The sequence below is a fragment of the Grosmannia clavigera genome (assembly GCF_000143105.1).
Source record: "Grosmannia clavigera kw1407 unplaced genomic scaffold GCSC_97, whole genome shotgun sequence".
NCBI classification, from domain to species: domain Eukaryota; kingdom Fungi; phylum Ascomycota; class Sordariomycetes; order Ophiostomatales; family Ophiostomataceae; genus Leptographium; species Leptographium clavigerum.
Genome location: NW_014040560.1, coordinates 1,575,451 through 1,594,169, shown reverse-complemented (window position 1 = coordinate 1,594,169; position 18,719 = coordinate 1,575,451). Strand labels below are relative to the sequence as shown.

The 18,719-nt window shown below is 58.0% G+C and overlaps 5 protein-coding genes across 5 annotated transcripts; 4 read left to right on the top strand and 1 right to left on the bottom strand.

Moving 5' to 3' along the window:
* Positions 1-2,022: 2,022 nt before the first annotated feature.
* Positions 2,023-4,031, top strand: CMQ_4616 (uncharacterized protein; the record flags this gene model as incomplete). Its single annotated transcript, XM_014312772.1, has 3 exons — positions 2,023-2,157; positions 2,806-3,039; positions 3,924-4,031. 3 exons carry the CDS (start codon positions 2,023-2,025, stop codon positions 4,029-4,031), a joined length of 477 nt encoding a protein of 158 aa, XP_014168247.1.
* A 3,238-nt stretch (positions 4,032-7,269) lies between these two features.
* Positions 7,270-10,303, top strand: CMQ_4894 (c6 zinc finger domain containing protein; the record flags this gene model as incomplete). Its single annotated transcript, XM_014313050.1, has 5 exons — positions 7,270-7,461; positions 7,539-7,566; positions 7,673-8,559; positions 8,642-9,663; positions 9,964-10,303. The coding sequence occupies 5 exons, from the start codon at positions 7,270-7,272 to the stop codon at positions 10,301-10,303; spliced, it is 2,469 nt and encodes an 822-aa protein (XP_014168525.1).
* Positions 10,304-10,915: 612 nt separating this feature from the next.
* CMQ_4697 (mob1 family protein) lies at positions 10,916-12,781 on the bottom strand (the record flags this gene model as incomplete). The annotated part of the gene is made up of 1 exon (XM_014312853.1): positions 10,916-12,781. One exon carries the CDS (start codon positions 12,779-12,781, stop codon positions 10,916-10,918), a length of 1,866 nt encoding a protein of 621 aa, XP_014168328.1.
* A 391-nt stretch (positions 12,782-13,172) lies between these two features.
* Positions 13,173-14,625, top strand: CMQ_4332 (vitamin b12 biosynthesis, cobw-like protein; the record flags this gene model as incomplete). Its single annotated transcript, XM_014312488.1, has 6 exons — positions 13,173-13,275; positions 13,339-13,422; positions 13,479-13,490; positions 13,568-13,664; positions 13,719-14,229; positions 14,287-14,625. The coding sequence occupies 6 exons, from the start codon at positions 13,173-13,175 to the stop codon at positions 14,623-14,625; spliced, it is 1,146 nt and encodes a 381-aa protein (XP_014167963.1).
* Positions 14,626-15,263: 638 nt separating this feature from the next.
* CMQ_4287 (not2 family protein) lies at positions 15,264-18,116 on the top strand (the record flags this gene model as incomplete). The annotated part of the gene is made up of 8 exons (XM_014312443.1): positions 15,264-15,463; positions 15,922-15,944; positions 16,066-16,213; positions 16,632-17,092; positions 17,146-17,512; positions 17,565-17,768; positions 17,840-17,981; positions 18,045-18,116. The coding sequence occupies 8 exons, from the start codon at positions 15,264-15,266 to the stop codon at positions 18,114-18,116; spliced, it is 1,617 nt and encodes a 538-aa protein (XP_014167918.1).
* Positions 18,117-18,719: the final 603 nt, after the last annotated feature.

The following is an 18,719-nucleotide window of genomic DNA, read 5'->3' as shown; positions in this document are numbered from 1 at the left end:
ATGTGCCATCCACAGCACCCACATCGCCCACCTTGCCAATCTCGTCTTCGCCATGCTACGTCTTGCCCCTTTCCTCTGGCCTCACCGACAGAGCTGTTCCCCCTTTTCCTAAGTGGGGGGCACGGGCAAGATACGTCTTGTCCATGCGACGGCCTCTGTCTTTCGACGGAGTGCCATGTACAGTGTACGACGTAGCAATACACCGCTCCGCTCTTTTCGCCGACGCGTAGCATCCATGGCGGGCGGGTGATATAGCACGGGTGGAATAAGGCCACCCCCGGAAAAGAAGCGAGCAGACCGTGTGTGCGAGCGAGCAGAAGGACAGCAAATCCCGCGGGTCGTATTCCGAGCATTGCAAGAGTAGCATCCGGACAGCCGTTGAATCCTGCTTCTCTGCGGGGTTGGCACAATCTCCTCGGGAGCAGCAGGTCGCCCAGTACGATTTTCTCCTCTTATCAGGCGGCCTAAGAATAGGCTACAAGGCCAACCGAGAGGACCTCCTGGCCGATCCTTTTTATCCTTTCTGCCTTTCTCTCATGCCTTCTGTCGCATCTGATGACGTTCCGACAGGGCTTCGAGGGATGTTGCCATATTGGGGTTCCACCGGAAGCGACCCTACAAATTTACGGACCAAGATACTGAGTGCTCCCACGCCGCAATCTGCTCGTACTCTGCAGCAGCATTGTGTCGTAATTTGCCGTTTGATGAGGCTACGAGGCTGCGGTTGGCCGTCTGCACCCATGGTACTGGGATGGGTGGAGGCTGTCTAGGACGGAGCAGCAGGAACAGACCGTAAGAAAGGCGAGATTGGTCGAGATGTCTGCTGCGTGCGTCATGCCGGCATGGCGGCCAGACGAGGACGCGGCACGGGAAAGAAAGCGAAAAAAAAAAAAGACAAGAGAAAAAAGAAAAAAGAAGACAAAAGTCAGCAGAGTGCGCCGGAGGTGGTGTACAAGCGAAAGGATTAGCGGCAAGCCAGGCTCCCAACGAATGTTCTGTGCGAGCAAATGGAAGGACAGGATTCCGATACGACATCTGGCCGAGCTCCCCTTCACAGCTAGTCCGAAGCATGGCAGCGTCGCATCGAGGGCCAGAGTGGTGCTGAACGCGCGCATTGAGACCAAGACAAGATAGGGATCGGCCTCTTTTTCCTGTCAGTGCGGCAGTGTTGGGGGGAGCGAGGCCGTTCTGGGGACCCTTCCAGCAACGCTCTCGCGCGCTCCCCTGCAATTACGGAGCACGGAGCGTCCAGCGAGCCAGACGAACGAGCTGCCCGGCCACGAGTACTCGTACATACGCCCCAGTCGTATGGGCGATCTCTAGCACTGCGCACTAGAGCGTGGCACCTTTCTCGACTAGGCTTGAGAACACGGGGAAACGCTCCTCTAAGGGAATAGATGGAACAGATGGAGAGTTTGGCAGATCCGACGGAGCAGTTCGTCCTAAACACTCATGCCAACATGCAAGAAAAGTGCAGGAAGTGACAGCATGCGGCCAAGCGGGACGGCTTCCGTCTTAGGGTCCTGGGTCCTGGGCCCTGGTCGTCGCCAATCATGTATACGAGTAGGGCCTGTACTATGTATTACATAGTATCGTACTGCGTGCATGCTTCTAGGCGCGGCAGTCTTGCCTGTCATACGAGGGGCTGTTGTTCAGCAATCGACCGGCCAGCCGGTCGGGCCGGTCTTGCCCCGAGTCCTAGGACGGACTGGTCCTCGGCCTGATTGCTTGGTTCATTTTCCCTCCTTTTCTCCCCTTTTCCCGCGTTCGTCTCCGGCTCGCAAGATGCAGTCCTGAATTTCAGCACCAGCCTCGGGCACGGCATTCACGACCGACAACGTGTCAGACATGTCTGTGGCCCATGCAAAAGCAAGTGCCTCTCCGTCTGAGCTTGGACCTGGCCTGCAGATCCCTTCACGTGATGTTCATCTGATCTTTGCCATGTGTCCCTGCGATTCTGGGATAGCTCTATGGAGCTAATCGATGGTTCCTCCCGACTTCTATTCCCAACCAAATTTTCTCATGCGTTCCCGACCCTCAGACCCTCGGCTCGCCTGCGCGTTCGTCCCTTACAATGTAAGAGATCCGAACCGAACAGAGTACAACGTCGAGCACGACGTGGCCGCTCCTTCACAGACGTCCCTGCTCGTTAACAGCGTCCATATTGCATAATCTCTATCCTGGATGGACCCCCTGGTGGCCACTGCTCCGGGGTCCCTGTGCGCACACCCCTCTCTCCCCTACCCGCTTCGACCGTTGACGAAAACAAGGACCTCGAATCTGCTCCGTATCGTAGACACCGGAAACACACCGCCTGGCGGGCCAGCGCTTTCACGGAATAAATGACATGTAAGTCTGAAATCCGTACCCCGTTACCCGTCCCATGTAACGCGAATGGATACTTTCTACGGCTGCCGGCTGAGCAGACAAGGGGTTCTAGCCGTAAGCCCCCCCAAGAAGGGCTCTGTGCTTTTTTGACGGCACGTCTGCTCCGTAACTCTTTTCAATGATGATAAAAATAGGGAAATAAAAGGGAAAAAATAAAATAAAAAGGGGAGAGAGAAAAAACAGAAAGAGGTAAAACCCCCCAGTAAAAAGTCCAGTAAAAACTCGCTAGAAGCTCTGCGTACGCCCAGAGATTGCGGCAGCAAGGGCACCGGCGGCTTGGGTGACCTCTTGACGCTCCTCGTCTGTGAGGCCGGAGAGTGCAGCGCCAACGCAACACGACGCAACACGACGCATTACGACGCACGCGCCTCTCCACTGCCCTTGCTGGTGCCGGGTTGCTGTCTCGCCGCCAGACAGGCTTCGAGCACGGGCTCGGACGACGGCCCTGTCACGGGTTCCCGCTGTCGCCTGTCTCTGCTCGCAGTCTTCCGCCATGCCGTCAGAGACAGGCCACTCGTTGCAGGCCACAGGCCACATGCGCCCGGCTACAGGCCACCTGCGGCAGGCCACCGCTCACCCGCCATGGCCGGTGCATCTTGCGCGATCGACGAGATGAAGGGGCGCGCGACAGATGTGTCTGGCGCATACATAGTACGTGGATTGTTTGAGATAGGATAGCACACATCCCCATGCTGGCCTGCTCGTATCGTATCGTACGTAGTACTCTCTGGACGGAGCGGGTTTTCAGGCTAAGCATGGGAGCGTGCTGGTACGGAGTAGGTGGCATGCTAATCCTGCGTAGCCTCTTTTCCTTCTCTTTAGTTTCTTCTTCTTTTCTTCTTCGTTTTCCCGGTCTCTCCTGCTCTCGCGCGCGCGCTCCTTCCCCGTCTCCGCTGCGCCAGCTCTTGCTTCTTTCGGCTTGGCATCCGACGGGCACCGCCAGCCCTCTCTACATAGTACGCTCTCGGTCGGGCCGTCTTAATCTGCTTAGCCGCTGAAGCTCGGAAGGGCTGAAGGCTCTGAAGGAACGTCAAGCCACGCTTTGCATGACAGGGATCCCACACGGCATTGGCTGGCGTCCCTAGCTGCCTCTGCCCTCTTTTTTCCTTTTTCCTTCTGTTCCTTCCTCCATAGGCGCTTTGTGGAGCATGCCAGACATTCCAACGCCCCACCCGGCTCCTCATTTGCTTCGGAGAGTGAGGAGAGGGTGAGGAGGATTCTTGTCCGGCGTACGACATGCTAGGTAAAGCAAAATGAATAAGAAAAATACTATAATATAATATATGATATGATATGATAGAATGGAATAGAATATAAATTGAATTAAATTAAAAATATATACACAAAAAAGGAATAAAAATAAAAATAACAAGAGACACCGAAAAAAGACAGACTCCAAAAGTCAAACACGCAAGCACTCACATCCTAACTTGGCCGTCTCATCCGCGGCCCACGGCACCAAGTGAGCCAAGCGACCCGCATGTGATATGTGGCCCGGTATAATGCCTGGACCCTGCATGCCTCCTACATAGTAGCACGAGCGGCAGTACCGCAGTGCAGCATCTCTGGTCGGCGGCACCGCACATGCTGCCATGCGTCTCAATCCGGAACGCTGGGCCAGCGGACTGCTGAAGGGAGCCTAGCACGTCGGCAGGCACATTCTATGCAGGCAGCAGGCGATTAAATCCACAGAGCAGGCCGTATTCACGCACTTTGCAACGCTACTGGCCGGAGCCTAATTTAATCCCTCTCAAGCAGGCCCGGGGGCTAAGGATTGGGATGCGTGCCAATCTCTGGCTCTAACGATCGAGGCTCTTTCTCTCGTCCCCCTTCCCCCCACATGGCAGCTATTTGTCGTCCACGTCCAGGCCCGTCAATCTCGCTCTCCTTTTTGGCCCCAGGGGGAGACCGGCGGATGGCTGGAGTGGCAGGCCATGGCCAGACAGGCAGGCGCTCGTCGTCCCGTGAGAGGCATCATCTGCACGCATACGTATGCCACACACACACTCTCACGCATTCACACGCACACGCACACTCACACTCACTACCACCCCAGCGCATACAGGCAAGCCGCTCTGCTCGGCCTGCTGGCTTCCCCGACGCAAGCCGGCCTCATCTGCAGGATCGCATAGGCCCATCCCAGCAAATCGACCAGGGTGGGTGGGTTGGTGGTGGTCCCTCCTCCTGGGGAGGCCAGTCTCCAGAGAAGCTCATCCAGCGCCCACAAAACTAGCTCCCCTGTCGACACGGAATTTGCCATCACCCTTGCTGGCATGTTTCTGATCGTTCACGCTTGCTGCCTTCGTCTTCGCCAATCCCTCCTCCGCCCGGTGGGAACGTCCGGCTGCCCTGCTGCCCTGCTGCCCTGCTGCCCTGAAGCCCTGCTGCCCTGAAGCCCTGTTGCCCTGCTGTCCCGTCACCCCCTTTACCAGTACGAGTTACGAGTGCTCGTACCCGTATCCCCCCTCCTCCTCTCCTCCTACATACCCGTGCTTGCCAACGGCCTCATTTCTCCAGCGTCTGCAGACTTCTAAAACAGGTCCTCCCAGGGAATGGACCATGCTCGTATTTGCTCCGTACGCCACTCTGATATGATACCGGCCCGTGCATAACTGCCCTCCTTCATATAGACCACCAGCAACAGCCTGATCGACCCGCTCCCCCTTGACATATCAGTCGTCCTTAAGCGGGCGAGCGACGGCTTCTTTAAGCCGCAACGCTACCGCCCTGCTGCTGTGCTGATCACAAACTGCTGCCACCGGACGGACAACCAAGCAGCCTCTCAGTCTCCTCTCCGCCGGTCCCATCGCACTCGTCCCCTCTTTTCTCAATTCCCCCTTCTGCCATACCACTGTATGCGCCCTGCAATACTACCCACCACCACCGAACCGTACTTGTATCTTACATCCATCCCGTCTGCAGGTTGTCGGGACAGCCCTGACCGTCCAGCAGACACCACTCTTCTCCTCCGCCGGACCAGTTGCTAGACGTGTGAGTGACCCCCCCCCTCCCCCGTTCCCCGCGACCCCCCCAGGGTTACATACGGCCTCTCACGTCCTCCTCATCCAGTAGAACGCATCTCTGGCTCATCTTGGTTGCTGATATGCATTCTGATCCAGATAGCTGGCCCCATTGATATCCAGCACTCGTCAGTCGTTCCTTCCTCGTCCGTCGCTCTGTTCTCTCCGCTCTAGGTAGGTCCCCCTCGAGTAACAGGCCGGTTTCCCTTTCTGTACGTATGACAACCTGGCCCCCCACACCACCCCGTCACGCTATTCACCGACCCTTGTGACCTGCTTTCTTTTTTTGCTCTTTTCCTCGCTGTATATATTTTTTATCTGCTACATACGCTCCGTGCCCTCCCGTATGAGATAGGCGTCTCACTCATGCACAGGCCCTTCCTATCGTCACCCCCCCCCCCTTCCCCCCCTCATCCTACTCTCGTCTCTTTTTTTTCACCCCGTAATTCTCCTCCCCACTTCTCAACCTTGTGGGTAGATCAGGACCCCCTTACACTCTGAATCTCTCAAGAGGGTAATGGGAAATCTCGGCGCGTAAATACATCTACGTCTCACAAGTGACCACGGCCTCTTCTTTTGACCATCGTCCCCCTCCACTTCTTATGATTGCCGCTGTCTGGCATCTGCTCCATATCACCCTGCCCTACCCCGTCAACCTCGTCATGCCAGAGCCGTTCCGGTCCTGGCCAGGACTAAGCAGAAAGAGGGAAACATAAAACAGCCAGAGGAGAGGCAGACCAGAGCAAGACCTCGCAGACTGACGAATGCCACCATCACAGCAGCAGCAGCAGCACCGGCACAAGCACCGGCAGCTCCAGCTCCAGCACCAGTACCGGTAGTTCTCGCCGGCCTGACCCATGCCAGACATACCTTGTCACTAGGTACATTTTGGTGGAGGCGGCTCTCCTCCCTATTTCGTCCTCTCGTTCTTTTCATCGTCACCCTTCTTCTCCTTCTTGTCTCCCTTTTCTTCTTCTTCCTGGCAGCTGCGTTGCTTTTCGCCTACAGTTCGGCCTCGCATTGGATCTCAGACAGCTCGGCAAACGCCACAACCGGTTGCCAGCACCGTTAGCACGCATCGGCCAACGAACTCTTGTCAAGTCTGCAGCCTCTGCAACCTTTGCAGTTTTTACATACATTTCGGTGTCTCGCAGCTGCGCTATTTGCCGATGAGACATCTCCTCGCCCGTCCCCCTCTCTCTCGCCGGCCAGCTTCCAGACAACAGGGAGAAAAAGCATGCAGCTAAGGACGAGACCCCCTTGCCAGCCTACCTACCTTGCATCGCCACCGATACGGCCGCTACCACAGCTTTCCATTCCCGATATAGTGAACGCCTCCCCCGAGCTGTTGTCCCACTGGCGGCCCTCTCCCGCTTCTGCTTTCTTTTTCCCGCCCCTCCCTTCAATCTGTCTCAGCTTCGTCCACTGTTGATCAAGTTCAAGCAGGGCTCTTGTTATTTGGAGCAAAGCCCTAGCACTGTTCTTGATCACCACCCACTATCATTCACACACACGCGCGCACTCTCGCGCTTACCTATTTCCCTACCCGTACAGCCACAGGTTCTGCGCGTAATCGTCCGGCAAACACGGCAGCATAGCTTGGACATCGTCTTTCATCATGGGTGACTATTACCATCGCTTCCTGTCCTCTATACCGGGCATCGGGACGAACTCGTTGCACAACCAACAACCCCAGCAGCTTCAACATCAGCATCAGCATCAGCATCAACAGCCGCAGCAGCCGCAGTATCAGCAACCGCAACAACGTCAGCACCAGCAGTATCAGCAGCAGCAGCAGCAGCAGCTTCAACATGACCCGTACTCGCAGCTGCTGCCCCCCCATCTCCATTCTGCACCACCAATGGCCGTTGGCGCTGGTGCGGGCCAAAGCCAATTTCAGAGTCTTGGTTTCTTCACTGGCTTCCCTGAACCAGTCATGTTCAACGCACACAAGTCACAACGGCATCGACGGAAGTCGACCGCAGGGCTTGAGCACGTCAAGCACCGCCGGACGAGATCGGGCTGCTATACATGCAGGAGCCGACGAATCAAGGTGCGCTATGTGCTCTTTCTCGACTAGAGACAATGAGAAAACGAGAAACAAGAATGCACACTGACAAATCTACAAAGTGCGACGAGAGCCGGCCGATGTGTGAGCGTACGTAATTCCTTTCTCCCCTTCTTTCTTGTCTCTCTTTCGCTCCCTCTTTCTTTTCATCTCTCCCTCTCTCCCTCTCTCGCCATGTCATCTAACAAGACTACAGGATGCAAAAAGGGGAAAAGAGACTGTGTCTACCCCGAGCCGGCATCCAAGCAGGCAAGTGGAGGTCAGTCCAAGGAAACGCCCAGCACGAGCAGGCAGGCCAGTCCTGCCACATCCCACGGCGAGGATGAAGACGACGGCGAACAAGACAGCAAGCTCGACACGATTGTCGACGACGGTGAAGCAGAGGAGGCAGCAGGCGAAACAGCAGACTCGGACATGGAAGGCCAAGCACGGCAGCCCATGGCCAGTTCTGGAACCAGACAACGGCCGCTGCCAAGGCGGTCGAGCACGGCCTCATCACTGGCCATGCAACGGATGATGGCTACGTCAGCAACATCAGTCCCAGGAGACTGGGACCGCGACACGCGAAATAGGTCAGAGACACCGTCACAGGACGGGAAGAGCCCGTCTCCGGCATACTCGGTCTGCACCTCGGGCAGCTTCACGCCCATCACCCTCACGCCAGTCCTGCCCGACGGGCTTGGGCCGCTGGCGCTGGGAGCCTTTGGGCCGGGAACGGCGACTGGCACAGCGGCACCTTCTGGAGTACCGGTGGCCGACTGGAGTGGTCTGCCGCAAGACATACAGTTCTACCTGGGTTACTTCTGCGAGAACATCACCAACTTCCACTACTGCCTTGCCACCGACGCCGAGAACTTCTTCCACGCAGTGTTGCCCGTGTTGGCCATGAGGAACGAGTCCCTGCTCTATGCGGTTGTTGCCTTTGCCGCATACCACCATATGCAGCGCGACCCGACGGCAAACATGCAGAAGTTTCTCTTCTACTACGACCGCAGCGTGAAGCTGCTTCTCAGCTTCCTGAAGCGAAAGGAAAGGCATAACCTCGGCACGCTGTTGACAATTTTGCAGCTGGCAACGATAGAGGTGAGTGGATGCGGATGTGGCGGTCATACTGTCGCATGTGTCGTGTCGAAGCAGGAGAGCTGACGTGATTTCCAACTTGCAGGAATATTTGGGAGACTGGGTCAACCTGATGGGTCACCAGAGAGCAGCCCTGGAGGTGCTTACGCAGCTCTTCACGCCCGAGACGGCCATGAGCAGCCCGACCAGCCGAGCGATACTTCATTGGTATGCACGATTCGACGTCTTCGTTGGGCTTCGGGGCGGATTCGAGACGGCTCTACCGCGTGCCTGGTTTGCGGTACCGACCGACTTCTACAAGGCACAGGGGACCAGCGAGCCGGACAACTTGGGATGGAAGATGGAGGAGTGGTCGGCCAAGCTACGACTGATCTCGTGGGAGATGTCTGTCTTGGTGGCGCGACGCAATGGCCGAGAAAAGCAGGACCAGCTCCAGGAGGCCGAGGTGCAGCAGCAAAAGATGGCCTTCTTCCAGGAGCACATGCGCATTCTGGGGGCACTGCACGAATGGAAGGCCGGCCTGGACGTCATCCTCCGCGATGCGGCCGAGAACGGCGAGAAGACGGACCAGAAGGGACAGCCGGGACAACACACACTGCTGGTGACAGACTTCCAGCACGCACAGCCGCTGGGCGAAGACGACATTATCAACCCGTACCAGGTCGGCCTTCTGTTTTACCCGCCGCTCTTCGCAGGCACGCTCATGACGTGCGAGTGGCAATCGATTGTGCTCATGCACGAGATGCAAGCTGCCCAGATGGCTACGGCTGCAGGAGGAAATCCAGGCGGAGGCCTGAGCGGTTTAGCCGAAGAAGGGCTGGCAGACGGCGCAGAAGGGCTGGCAGAGGACAACAGCAGCCGGAGCAGCAGCAGCAGCAGGGTCGCAATAGATTCTGGCGAGCAGCCTGCAGCAGCTCTGGCCCGACTTGCCCAGCTGGCATTCGGGGCCTGCCAGATCTTTGAGACAGTGGAACGCTGGCCAGCAAGTCCGCCTGGGGTCGTGATCGCCCTGCAGGCTTCAGTGGCCATTGCGGCACTGTTCCTTCCGCGAGACAGCCGGCATCGGATGTGGATTCGACGAAAGTTTGCGCTGATTGAGTCCATGGGGTGAGCTCTTTTTTCTCCGCCTTGTTTTTTTTTCACCCGGTTTCCCTGCTTATCTCCTGCATTTTTTTTTTCCGCTTCCCCATCCCCCTGTCTTTTCTCTCCCCAGCTAGGTTGTTTGACAGCTCCGACATGCAGATCCTGCATACGGAGTACAGAACTATTCCCAGTCCCCATTGCATATGTCACCCAATCCCCACTCTCTCGGAAACAGATCCTGGTCCCTTGGCCCCCTCTCCCCCCTCAATACCCCCAACGGCTTACTCCACTCTCCCGGTATTTTTGTGTTCTGACGGCCTGCAGTTATATATTCCCGCCGACAATGCGCACGCGCATGGCCGAGCTGCTGCAAGACGCAGCATGCGCGCACTGGTGGCTGCCGGACGACGAAGGATTCAGCCCTCTGCTGCAGAGTATTCGTGCGTTTGCAGACGAGCGCAGTCTGACGGCGGTGGCGGCTCCGATCGAGAACCTACGCGAGATCCGGCATGTCTTTACCAAGATGCAGCTTGTGGGCAATGGCGGTGGGTCAGTACCAGAAGCCGGCACAGCCGGACAGCCGGACGACAGTTCTCCGACAGGGGACTCTGACAGCAGCTTCGGAAATATGCGACACGACAAGGGGAAGGGAGTCAGGTGGTGAGACGGCGACGAGGACGAGGACAAGAATGAGGACGAGGCGGAAAGGATCGCCCTGGACAGAAGAGGGAGGGCATTTTGACACTGATAATAATAATAGACAAGGGGGCAAAGGCAGGGGACAGCGAAAATCAAAAGGAAGCAAGTAAGCTCCGATGTTGCACAGGCAGTGATAAGACAATTTGTGTCAGATGGGATGATGGTGACTAGGCCTTGGAAGCCCTGGTCACGGCCAATTGACTGATGTGTCAGATCTTGGAAACATCTCTGCGGCAGCAACGGCACGGCGGCGGCAAGGGTGGGATGAAGCTGAAACCGTCTCAGTCTGGGCGGGTGCATAAAACTCCGTACATAGGACGTTTTTATCAGACAGCGGGGCCGTTGCACGGTTGCCAGATGACTAATACGAGAAAATGTCTTGCTTCCAACTATGGCATGGAATCGTACATAGTATGACAGCAAGAAGGAAAGAGAAATGACAGGTTCCGCCCTGGATGCCGATGCTCGTCTCTTTTAGTTGCCTATACGCAGAAAGACAAAGGAAAACAGGAAACGAGCAAGTGGGAATGTAGAGGTGTGTAGCGAGCAGCGTACGTCGTATGGTGCACGCCTGCCTCTATTCCGCTTCTGCTTCTGTTTCCGCGGCCTCGTCGGGCACGTCGTCCTCGACAGCTTCGTCGGGAGCGTTGGCCACCTTTTCGGCGAAGTCGCTGGTCACGCCCGTCTCCTCGGCCGATGGGGCAAAGTCGAGGACGCTTGTGCTCGCGAGACCAACAGTGTCCGTGGACGTGTCGTCGCCTGGTGGTGGTGCTGCAGCTTCTGGTGCTGCTTCCAAGGCAGTATCCTTGGCATCCTTGGCATCCTTGGCGGACTCGGCGTCCTCGGATGAGGGTGTCTCTGTAGTTGGTTCGTCGTCGTCCGGCTCTAGTCTGCTGGTCGATGCAGGTTGCTCGTCCGGTCTCTCGTCCAGGATTGTTGCATCTGGGTCGACTTCTGCATCCGCATCTGCGTCTGCGTCTGCGTCTGCGTCTGCGTCTGCATCGATCTCTACTGGCAGCCGGTCGTCCTCGTCACCCAGCACGGTCTCAATCTCGGACTCCTCGCCCTCGTGGCTCTCTTCTATCGTGATGGATGGCGGGGTGGCCACGTGTGCGGCCATGGCGGATGGCCTGGCAGTTGTGGCTGCTGCGGCAGCTGCTGCGGCGGCGGCAGCGCTGAGGGCCTCCTCGTCCTGCTCGAGCACGGTGGTGACGGCACTGCCGGTCGAGGGGTTGCTGCGGATGTGGCGACGCGTGTTGGTGCGTCCGACAGCCTGGGAGCGATCATCATCGTCACTGGCAAAGTCGAGGCCGCCAGTGATAGCAGCAGCAGCGATAGCGGTGGAAGCAGTGGCCGGACTCAGGGATGTACCTGAGCGACGTGCAGCAGCGGTAGCCGAGGTGGTGGTGGTAGTAGAGGAAGGGCCTTGGCCGGGCCCTTTCCGATCGCCGAGCGAGGCGATGGAGATGAGGCCGGGGATGTTGGCGCTGGAGGTGTTGTTGTTGTTGTTGTTGATCTCGCTGTCTCCAGGCAGATCGGTGGCGGTTCCGAGGCCAGACAGAGCGGTCGACACGTCGAGACCCTCGGCCTCGGGCGGCAACTTGTAGTTCTCGGCGGGCAGCAGGTCGTACATGTCGCAGACGGTCTTGAAGAGGACGTAGAGGCCGGTCTGGCCCTCGACGGACCAGAAGACGCCGCGGTGCTGGAACCAGGCGTGTGCGAAGATGCGGTGAAGGCGACGGAAGACGTTGGTCAGGTTCTTGGCCGCGGCGGACTTGTCGTGGGGATCGGCAAAGACGAAGCGGCTAGGGAAGATCTTGGGGTTGGTGACCACGTTGGCGGCCCAGTCGAGCGTGTGGCAGCAGTAGTCGATGGCGCAGCAGCTCTTGGGCTGCTCGTGCACGGCGCAGAGAAACTGCCACTCGGACGCGCGCATCTCCGGACACGTGGCCGCGCTGCACGGCGGCGTGTCGAAGAGGAAGCCGACGATCAGCCCGTTGCACTGCGCGATCAGGAACCGGCAGAGCTCGTACAGCCACAGCGTCCGGTCCGTGCCCGTTGGCGGCAGCGCCAGCGTGTAGGCCGTCTCGCGCGAGATCGCCTGCGTGCTGCTGGCCGTGTGGAAGTAGTGCAGTGCGGCCAGATGCTCCTGCAGCTGGAAGGCCGAGTCGAGCTCATGTAGCGGCACCAGCGGCGGGCCTACCGCAAAGTCTGCTGCCCGCGTCCCCGGATGGATTCGCCGCTTTGCGTTGCTGTCTAGCATCGTCTGCTCCAGCTGCTGCTCCAGCTGCTGCTTCTGCTCCGTGCTGCTGCTGCCGTCCTTGTTGTTGCTGCTGCTGCCACTGCTACTGCCACTGCCTGCTGTCGTCGTGTTGGGCCCGATCTGGATCTCCGCTGCCGGGGGCGGGCTCGGCAGCCGTGGCGAGCTCGGCGGAAGGGCCATGATGCAGCCAAGGGTGCGATGTCGACGTTTGGCGGTTGGAGGTTGGAGGTGGGAATCGGGACCTGAGCGGAGGCTCGATTCGGTCAATCCCAAGGTCCTGCTTCTTTGTTCGCTGCTTCGTATGTCCCAGAGGCACTGTGTCGTCTGTCTGCCGCGTCTGTTGGGACGCCCGTGGATACGCGCCCGTTCGCTTGCAACACGCTCTATCTTGCCAGATGGGCTTGAAATCCAGCAGGAATGCATGCCATGCAATTGCGGCTGACAATCTCGTCACGTGATTCTGCTTACGTAATAAAAATGTATATGCAAATTCCATCGCCGACTTATACGGGCGCCACTTCTGGCTGCGGCTGCCAAAATCTCCACCAAGCTGCACAAACCTACGGCTACCATGGACGACGATGACGACCTGCCGCCCGTTCTCGTCGAGACCGGCAATGGCCCCGACAGAGAGCCGGAAAAGCAGGCCAAGGTGCCCATCACGATCGTGACCGGTAAGGCTGCCCGGAGACGCATATGCGATGTGGGGAACAACACCGACTGATGCTGCCTGCAAGGCTATCTCGGCGCCGGAAAGACGACGCTGCTCAACTATATCCTGACGGCCCAGCATGGCAAGAAGATTGCCGTGATCATGAATGGTGAACGCTCTGTCTGCACCGCTTCAGAAACACCAGCTTGCTAATGCGGTGTACAGAATTTGGTGACTGTAAGATGCTGCTGTCCGTCCTTTACCCATCGAATGGTGGACAGTGCTGACGGGCCGCTGCTGCTGACACGGTGCAGCCGTGGACATTGAAAAGTCCCTGACGGTCAACAAGAACGGCGAGGCTGTGGAGGAGTGGCTGGACGTCGGCAACGGCTGTCTCTGCTGCTCGGTCAAGTAGGCCTTTTTTTTCTCACGGCTTCTGCCCACTTCTGCTGACGGCCGGCGCAGAGACACGGGCGTGAACGCGATCGAGTCGCTGATGGCCAAGAAGGGCTCGTTTGACTACATTTTGCTGGAGACAACCGGCCTGGCCGATCCCGGAAACCTGGCGCCGCTCTTCTGGATGGACGACGGCCTCGGCAGCTCCATCTTCCTCGACGGCATCGTCACCCTGGTCGACGCCAAGAACATTCTGCGCAGCCTCGACGACCCCGAGGGCCGGGTCGAAGATGGCCACGACGACGGCCACGACGAGCGCGGTCCTCTGATGACTACCGCCCACGTGCAGATCTCCCACGCCGACGTCGTCGTCATCAACAAGACTGACCTGGTCGACGCCGACGAGCTCGCCCGCGTGCGCGCCCGCGTCGAGTCCATCAACGGGCTCGCCCGCATCCACCTCGCGCGCCAGAGCGAGGTGCCCCGGCTCGAGGGCGTGCTGCTCGACCTGCACGCCTACGAGACCGCCGAGGCCGTCGAACGCGCGTCCCGCCAGAAATACCACAGCCATCTGGATCCGGTCAGTTCCTTTTTTTTTTGGTTCTCTCCTTCCCTTCCTCCCCCCGCTGACTGATAGACCATATCGACACACACTATCGAGCTTGGCGTCTTGGAACTGCAACAGGTCTACAAGCTGGACGCCTGGCTCCGGTCGCTGCTCTGGGAGGGCCAGCTGCCCTTCCCCAACGGCCCCCAGACCGGCTTCGAGATCCACCGGCTCAAGGGTCGGCTCGTGCTGCAGGACGGCACGGACAAGGTCGTACAGGGCGTGCGCGAGCTGTTTGAGATCTTCGACAGCCCGTCCCCGTCTGCCACCCAGACTACGGATGCACCCCAGCAGAGCAAGCTTGTCCTGATCGGAAGACGGCTAGGCCAATTTGCTTTTGAACAGAGCCTGCGCCTGAGCTTGAGCTAGCTTTGTATGATGTAGCATGGAAACGAAAACAAAACATGAATCTTCTCGTAGACCGGTTTGACGCCGTTTACCGGTTGCCGTGTGCGGCTGAGACAATCGGCCTTGTGTTGAGCAAGCAAACAGAAGCAGCAGCACGGAGTATAAGAACAGCGAATTGCCACCCGCTGGAACCAAGCACTACATTGAGCAGCAGCGCCTATTCATACGTATTCTACAGAAGAACCGCGGGGCTGCGCACGGTCCACTAGACGAGTATTAGCACAAAGCGCCATTAGCTAATCCGCACTAACCTTTCTTTCTCCCGTGCTCATGTTCACAGCCTCAGGCTTCCCGACCCAGCCACAAGAAGCAATCAGCAACGCCAGCAAAGACCAGGAACCCAGACAGCCGCTGCTTGGCCTCCACGCCCTCGCTGCACCCACACGATTCCTCCGGCGAACACGGCCGTCTGTCGGGCCCCCGCAAACGTCCTCGCACCCCTCTCCGCGCCCCTCGATCGAGCTTTTTTTTTGTGCGTTTTGACCATCGACATCCAGATCCCCAGATCGCTTGTTATCCAACCATTGTCGACATCCCCTCTCTCGGCCGCCCCTCGACCGCGCTCGCCCAGTATGAATCGACCAGGTACGCACGCACGCATGCCCGCTGCAAGCATGGAGCGGGAGGGCCAGGGCAGCGGCCAGCAGGAGCGACAGACACGGAGAGCATGCCGGATGGCACGACCTGCAGACAGCCAGACGGGAAGAAGCAGCAGCCTGGTCGTGTCCCATGTCGTCCGGCTGCCCTGCTCATCCAGGCGTGGCCGCACAACGCCTCTGGATGGGCAGCTTGGCCTGCCGTGCTGCACCGGCCGGCGAATGGCTGCAGGGAGGGGCCAATTGCCTTTCTTGCTCTCCTTCTGGCCCGTTGACGGAGGGGAAGATTCGCCGAGCCTTGTCGCTCTATCTGCTCGGTCTTGCTGCAGTCCTTTGCTCTGTCTGGCTGCAAGATCGCTCCCGTTTGTGCGAGACAGGACCTGTCTGGCTTTCTGTTCACTCTGCTCTCACTCTCTTCTCTGCCTTCACTGGCCCTTTCAACCTCTTGCTGCTTCTCCCTCCCCTCACTCTTGCAAACTCTAATGGCTCTTTTTCGCACAGGAGGCGCACCGCAAACACTGCGCGGAATGCCCAGCGGCTTCGGTACACAGCTACAGCAGCAACAGCAACAGCAGCAGCAGCAGCAACAACAACAGCAACAACAACAACAACAGCAACAGCAACAACAGCAACAGCTGCCACAGGCCCGGTCGGTCTCAAGCCGGCTGCCCAATGGAAAGCTGGGTAAGTGGGGATGCCGCATCTGCAAGCTCCAGTCTCGCATCTCTTGGGTCAGATGCTGGCCGATGGCATGACTCGACGGAATCTCGCTCGAGCTCTGATTTGCTGACTCTGATTGCATCAGGAAACAACGGCTCCGGTTGGGCTTTCGGCTCCGGTGTGCCCCTCGGTGCTGGCACGCAGAACCCGTCGCGTCCACAGCAGATGGGTGGCAATATCAGCTTTGCCCAGAGCCTAGGCGGCTCACAACCTGCCACCCCTCTTGACCTTTCGTGAGTTCACTTATTTGTCTTCTGCCTTTGCTCTCCACCTCTTTCCCCTCCCCCCACATGTACGCGTGTCTCCGCCTGTTGCCCCTTCTGTCCCCTTCTGTCTTTCCCTCCTGTCTGTTCCCCACAACAAGACATGTCCTGGAACCCGACTAGCTCTCCCGGAAAGTCGAGTACGGAAGGGGCTGTCGTGCTTCAACAGCCCAGCGGTTGACATCTGCATCCTACATCACAAAATGGCCTATTCTGCATCTATAAAGCGGTACTGCACTCTTCCGCCATCCTTTCCCGCGTTTCCGCCTCACTGCGTTGAATCATCGCCCTTTTAGCCTACCTGACAGCTCGCCTTACCTTCCACCTCTGGCTAACATAGCTCTAGGGAATTCCCATCATTGTCAAATAACCCTCAGCTTTCCAGCAGTGGCCAATCGTCGCTCTGGTCCGCAGCAGGATCACGAACTATCGGCAGCCAGGGCATACAGCGCAGTGCCACCAACCCGCTGGCATCACAGCAGCAACAGTCGTCGCAGCCAGGACAACCCGGACAGCAGGGACAGCAAGAGGACATGTTCGGCTCAGCATCCCGCTTGCAATCGAATCAGAGCACAGCTTCCTTTCGGTTCGGCAGCCAGGCTGGCCTCGGCCAAGTGACAGCATCGACACAACCAGGCGGCATCGACGATTTCCCGCCACTAAACAATCGCTCTTCTAGTGCAGGAGAGATCGGCCAGGACCGCAACCAGAATCTGATGGCCAGTCTAGGCTTTGGCTCGCAGGCTGCAGGCGCTTCGGCTTCCGCTCAGGGTGGCCGCATGGGCAACGGACTGTTGAACGCCCTGTCGGCCAACTCTCGGTCCGGAGGCGAGGTGCGGGCACCTGTTGGTAAGTAGCCCTGCTCAGAGAGGGCTATACGACGGTGCTAACTCTGACCCTAGGCACTCGGCCGCAAGAAACACGAAATCCAGCAGCAGATGACGAGGTCCGGATCAAGCAGAATCCATTCGGGGAAGAAGTCAGGGCAGCCCAGTCACAGCTGGCTGATGTTGTGCCACAACCAAGCACCGACCCGCGGATTGCCATGGCTGCCATCGGCACAGACGCAGTGTCGTCAAAGTCCGGCACCGATGACAGCCTTGGCTCAAGCAGCTCCGCAAAAGACCCGCTAGCTGGGATGGTACCGAATGACAAATGGGGCTTAAAAGGCTTGCGGGCGCTCCTGGTCAAGGAGCCAGGTTACAGCGCGGCAATATCCGGGTTCGGGCTAGACCTCGCGTCGCTGAATGTGGACCTGGGCTCGACCGAGTACGATTCTCCGTTGGGGATGGGGTGAAACGCTTGGCTAACTCGGATGCAGACTCCTGTCCACTCAGGTCTATTCCCTATTTGACGGTGCAGCGCCACGGCCGGCAGTTCCAAAGTTCCGCCTACCAGAGTGCTACAAGGTTTCCAATGTGGGACCGATCGAGAACAAGATCACGAGCTTCAACGAGGAGACCCTGATGTGGATATTTTACTCGTGTCCCAACGACATCAAGCAGCAGCTGGCTGCGATTGAACTGTAGGTGGTCCTACGAGCCGAAAACTGGCGGTAAGACGAGAAAACAAACACCTCGCTAACGGTCGCTACAGGACCAACCGGAACTGGCGCTGGCACAAGCGGCAGCAGGTCTGGCTGACCAAGGACGACATGATGATGCCACAGGTTCTGAGCCAAAGCCACGAGCGGGGATTCTATATCATCTGGGACCCAGCAAACTGGCGGAAAGAACGCGTGAGTTTCTTGTTGCGCAAAGCCGCCCAATTGGGCAGGAGCGCCTTGCTGACTAAGATACAGACAACGCGGGAGATCACGCTGAACTACGCCGACCTAGACAACACGCCCATCTCAGCAACAGGAGCCGTCTGAACGTGCAGGGGCGGGAGTGTTGCCATTGATCTATTTTTTTGCTTTACCATGTGGCTTCCTTTTTCATGTCTCTCGGTTTCATGGGGGGGGCGGGGACAGCAGGACAGACAAAAAACACACAGCACAGAGACGCTAGCTTGCGTTTATCAGGGCGGCGGGCTCGGGACGGCGGAAGAGAACTGGCGAAAATCCTCGAGGGGTTCAGGCTTCTGGTTTTATATTTTCTTTCCTGCTTTTCTCCGTTTGCGTGAATACGGAGACCGCTGATCGCCTTTTCACCCTTCCTCTTGTAGATGCCGATGCTTTGTGACACAGGTGAAGAGACATCTTTCACACCTCTTTCTGCACAGCCAGGCCTGATTTCTAATGTGTATTTTCTCGCTCCCCATATGGAGGAGACATGCGCAGATATGACGGAATCTGTAAGGAGAAAGGGAGAAACAGCAGGTCCTCTGAACAGGAAGCGCCAGCAAGAGAGAGAGCCCACGTCACGGGGCGGGAACAGTTGTTTTTGCGCCCATACCCAGGAAGAAACGGCCAGACAGAAGGGTGAAGACAGGGAAGGCGGAAGGCGGACGGCGCAGAGCAGAGCAGAACGCGCAA